Consider the following 4,758-nt stretch of genomic DNA (forward strand, 5'->3'; position numbering starts at 1 on the left):
AAAGTTAACCAAGAAGCTTGAGGAATCAGGCTAGCAGAGAATTTCTATGAATGTCTACTTTTCATTATCCTGGGTACCTCCCAATTTCTACCAGGGCTTTTCACACTTGCTGCCCTGAAGAGAAGCAATTTTTCCGGCTTCAGACCATTCATATACCAGGATTTGCAAATCAGTATCAAATCTAAGGGCTCCATGAATCCTGATTCTCAAACCCTGGTATGAAAGGATTTACTATTGCTTGTTTGCTACCTTATTCCAAGCTTACTCCATTGCAATGAAGCATGAGTTTTTAACACCAAGACAAGATGTGCCAACCAAAGCAAGTGCTGCAGTGCCAGTGCCCATTGTTGCTTCATGCAGTTTTATTGATGCAAAAGATTGTAAACCTACACAATGTATGAATGTATCTTACATTGGTGATGTCCCCAAAAGCTGCTCTTCTCTTGGCCAACCCATCTGCTGTCTCGTCCGATGCGCGTTTCGTGCCGCCACGGGTCGTCTTTTTGTCATGGTGAACCTGCGGCGATGGGAAATTCATGTTAAAAAATCTGATTCCGTATTGGTCAACTTTCAGCAAAATGTTCAACTTCAAGCTACAACAATGTACCTTGAACAAAATATTGCACACAAGCTCAAGGCTAAGCCAAGCTAACTTACTTAAGTGTTGTTTAGAACTACAATTAGACCCTTACATATTGCAGAAAAATATACAATTCCTTCAATTGTGCCAAATATCTCACTTGCACATGTGCAATTATTTGCAACATTTGTAACAAAAATATATCACCACAGATGTTCCTACTTCAACTTCAAGTACTATATTATTTGGCCATTCACTACAGAAAAAAATGATTTTGAGGCTGATAATGTACATATACATCCAAGATGTAAGAAACAAAAGTCAGTAACAGTAACTTCTACCTGTTGCCTTGTATGTAAACACCTCAGGCAATGCAAATATTGACAAATTTCTTGGGCCAACTGTTTAACTTTAAAAAGAACAACAAGCAGACCTTTGTTCACATCTGCATACCTGCAGCATTCTTTTTACAAACAAGGCAAAATATGCATATATTAGACTGTCAAGAAGCATGGCTACCTTTGGGAAGCAAAGTAACACTACTAAACTCTGTAAAAACTGTAACATTACCAGAGGAACTGCCTTTTTCTGCGGGTTAAGCGAGCCGAGCCCCCCGCGTTGTGACCGTTTTGGGAGAGGCATGGCACTTCGGTGTTGTCTTCAGTTCTCGGCAAAAACAGACGACTTGGCGTCACCCAGAAACCTTCAAACAGTTGAACAGACAGTCACGGACAAACTCTGCAACTCTCGAAGTCTAAATCTGTGGAATATAGCATCAAAATAAAGCTAGGAAGAACAGAAGCAAGCAAACAAATACAGTTGTTTTTGAAACGGATTTGCAAACGACGCCATATTGTGCACAAAAGCTGACGTGTCTGCTTTTAAAACGCTGCGTCCAACGGCCAATTTTACAAGAATTCACTCAAAATTACGTTTCAGTATGCGTCAGAAATGTACAACAAAACACTAAACATTGTATAAATCATCCTAGACCAATATAGTACCTTCGGAAATGCTGAATTTGTGTCTCAAAGTCCACGCGCAACTGACACAGGAATTCCGGAAGTGCTTGTGGCGATTGAAGGGTCTTTGAAAAATGCTACATATGCAAATCACGCGTTCTGATTGGTCCGCCGTTCCAACGGACGTCCAATCAGCACTCAGAAGAACGGAAACTAGAATATTCGTAGAAATTAGGTGGATTTTATCAAAACTACTCAAAAGCTGTATGAGAAAATTGGTTAGAATTATAATAATTGTGATTTAGATTGAAAATTTCAGTTATAATTGACCCAAAGATCTGTTTCGCTGTTTGAAACCCGCTCGCCATTGTTCGGTAATGTTCGGGTGCTTTCGGCGCAAAGCGAATGGTGCCGGACAGTGACGAAGTTGCCGATTAATAATACATTTTGTTCTTTCCGATGAGAGTTTTTACGTATATTTAGGCGTTTTTCAACCGGACATTCCGTTTTATTTTTGTTAGATTTTCTTGGTTTGGCTGGCGGACAAAAAGAAATCCTGATATTACAGAGAAAGCCCGATAAAGCCTAGACTCTACCAGCCTTCGTGGATCGGTGGTCTAATTGTAGAAATTTAGTGGACAAATAGAATCTATTGTACGCTAGGGGAGTTAGCCGGCCAGAAGAGTACGTCGTGGTGAGGATAATGATTCTACCGATCCACGGAGCCTGGTAGAGGCTAGATAAAGCCGGGGCCTATCAAACCTTTGCTTGAAGAGTGACTGCTTGAGCGAGCTTTCTGCATTTGCAAATTATATCGATTATGCTTCAATATTTTCAGTTCAAATCTTTAAATGTTTCGATGGTCCAACTTCAGAAGTTCCCCCCTGAGTGCACATTGAAACTAAATATCAGTTTAAATTTATAAAAGCAATCGTTGGTGCTGTCCTTGTGGGCCATGGCTTTCATAGCTTCATAACGATTTAAGTTGGATCAAGGAGGTTCAAATACAGTAACTTATTTCACAACTGAATGCCCGCCTTAGATTTGGAGTCATTTGAGGTCATAACAAATGTAACGTTTGATACCTGTGTATCTGCAGTAGTCAATGTATGTGATTGTTTAGCCTCCATAGCAGGCTCTCTATGGCCTTTTTTGGCACTTTTGCTAGCCATTGCTATGGAGGCTAGTGATTGTTGTTATTTTTCAGTACAGCTCAGTTAAAAAATGTACATGTGATATTTGAAACTCGTTTTGCATACCTTGTCCAAACTATTAACGCCTCGTCAAAGAACTTCGGGAGCCAATTTTTAGTGACGTTAATCGATCGATTGCCTTGCTATTTTGACTGCTATTTAAAGGCGAGAATCGACTTTGCATAGCGTCGAGTGGTAAGGCGATAGTGAAGTGTTATACATCTCCCATATGGTCTAGTGGTTAGGATTTGGCGCTCTCACCGCCAAGGCCCGGGTTCGATTCCCGGTGTGGGAAGACAAAATTTTTCGTTAACTTTTCAAGGACTAATTATGAGCAATGATGTGACAAAGCTGTGGATAGTGTCCTCTAACGTTATAACGCTTTACCAAGTTATAGTAAGTCGTTATAACGCTTTACCAAGTTAATAAGTCGTTATAACGCTTTACCAAGTTAATAAGTCGTTATAACGCTTTACCAAGTTAAGCCACAGAGGACATCCTTTCAATTGCACTAAGGCCATGTTGATTTGATTATATGGATGACATCCTCCAGGAACTCCAAAACTGATGCGAGCGAGCGAATAAAAAAAAAGTTTGGCCAAAAAAAAAAGTTGCCTTCAGTATGAAATCAAAGTGGCCAGGAAGGTTGAACATAGGACTAAACACACATACATGTAGTATGGTATACCATGATCCTCTGGACCTGAATTTTCTGTACTGGTACCTCCCCCAACCAACAATAGATTTTTTTTTTCTTTCCGTCCTTTCACATCTTATTCTTTGACTTTAGATTCATTTTGGCATTCTATATATTATATATGGCATTAGTTATCTGTTTTCTGATCATTTTTTTTTTCAATCTACGGAATATTTGTGCTCATTTTACAGCTGCTTTGCACAATTTATTGTGTGGTCGAAAACTTTTTTTTTTTTTTTGGAAATGGCCCAAAATTGGTGCGAGCGTGGATGTCATCCATATAATCAAATCAACGTGGCCTAACTAGAGAAAGAAAGGACTTGAGTTGGAGCTGTTGTGGAAAGGAAGGTTCACATATTGTTCACCTGACGTTTTCCTGCGGTACTACATCAGGCTGTGTGCAGTATGTTTGTGCGTTTGTTTGAGGAAAACATAAATTAAGAGGCTGTGGATGGATCTTAGTGGTATTTGGTAGGTGAATTGCGGTCACCGTTGTGGAAAGGAAGGTTCAGTTCGAAAATGATGGCGTTTGCCTACCGTAATGCAGCGGGTCGTGTATGTATGTGTGTTTGTTTGTTTGATTGCGGGCAACATAACTCGAAGTCAGTTGGAATGGATAAAATGGAATTTTAACCCGCAATAAACACACATCCACGCAGCCGTTTACTTTTGATTATGAACTTTAGTAAGACGTATACATGAATGAGATCTAGAATAAAGGCATGATTATTTGACGAAGGTATTATATGTGTTCGTCGGTCTCTAGTTTCTTCAAGCCGAATCTTGTTTCACAAAAGACAAATCAACGTGTTTAATGTTGTCTGTAAAAACAAACAAAAAATTGTATGTGGTGCTCTTAACACCGACAAATTCGCCACTGATTCAACCAACTACTTCGTCCTGTCTGGTTGAGAGTTGCGCAAGGTTTATCCGTATATTGTAGAGCAGCATAAACGACATTAGGCATATGACGACCTGTGGGCGAACTTTTGATTTGTCTAAAGCCCCATTTCCACTAGACGGCGATCGCGCTGCGCTCTCATTGTGATTTAAATAGGATATGTCTAACCTTCGCTTTCACGCTAGGTATATCATACAAAACGTAAAAGTGTGACTGGGAAGACAACAAAACACAGAAAGTGTAAAAAGATTCGTTTCTTTTCTATACGATTCGTTGAGGGATACGTCAAACCGTAGGTCGCAGAGATAGCACGGCAAGATCGCAGTCCTGGTGAAAAGGGGGTATTAGCCACACCCCTTGTGAAACCAGGCAATCAGGCTTCCCATTGGGCGTTCGTGTCACTGCCTAGAGCTGCATGCCCGGAT

The 4,758-nt window shown here is 40.2% G+C and overlaps 1 protein-coding gene and 1 non-coding gene across 2 annotated transcripts in view; one reads left to right on the forward strand and one right to left on the reverse strand.

Annotated features, from left to right (window-relative positions):
• LOC118428035 (G2/mitotic-specific cyclin-B3-like) overlaps positions 1-1,745 on the reverse strand; it is an 18,863-nt gene extending 17,118 nt beyond the window's left edge. Inside the window, exons 1-3 of the mRNA XM_035838001.1 lie at positions 1,585-1,745; positions 1,151-1,340; positions 413-517 (exon numbers count right to left, since the gene is read on the reverse strand). Coding sequence (XP_035693894.1) covers positions 413-517; positions 1,151-1,222 — 177 coding nt within the window. The 5' untranslated portion in view covers positions 1,223-1,340; positions 1,585-1,745. The remainder of the gene's footprint in view (positions 1-412; positions 518-1,150; positions 1,341-1,584) is intronic.
• Positions 1,746-2,958: 1,213 nt separating this feature from the next.
• Positions 2,959-3,030, forward strand: Trnae-cuc. The gene has a single exon. It is a non-coding gene; the product is annotated as a tRNA-Glu (tRNA).
• Positions 3,031-4,758: the final 1,728 nt, after the last annotated feature.

Source organism: Branchiostoma floridae, chromosome 12 (assembly GCF_000003815.2).
Source record: "Branchiostoma floridae strain S238N-H82 chromosome 12, Bfl_VNyyK, whole genome shotgun sequence".
Taxonomy (NCBI): Eukaryota; Metazoa; Chordata; class Leptocardii; order Amphioxiformes; family Branchiostomatidae; genus Branchiostoma; species Branchiostoma floridae.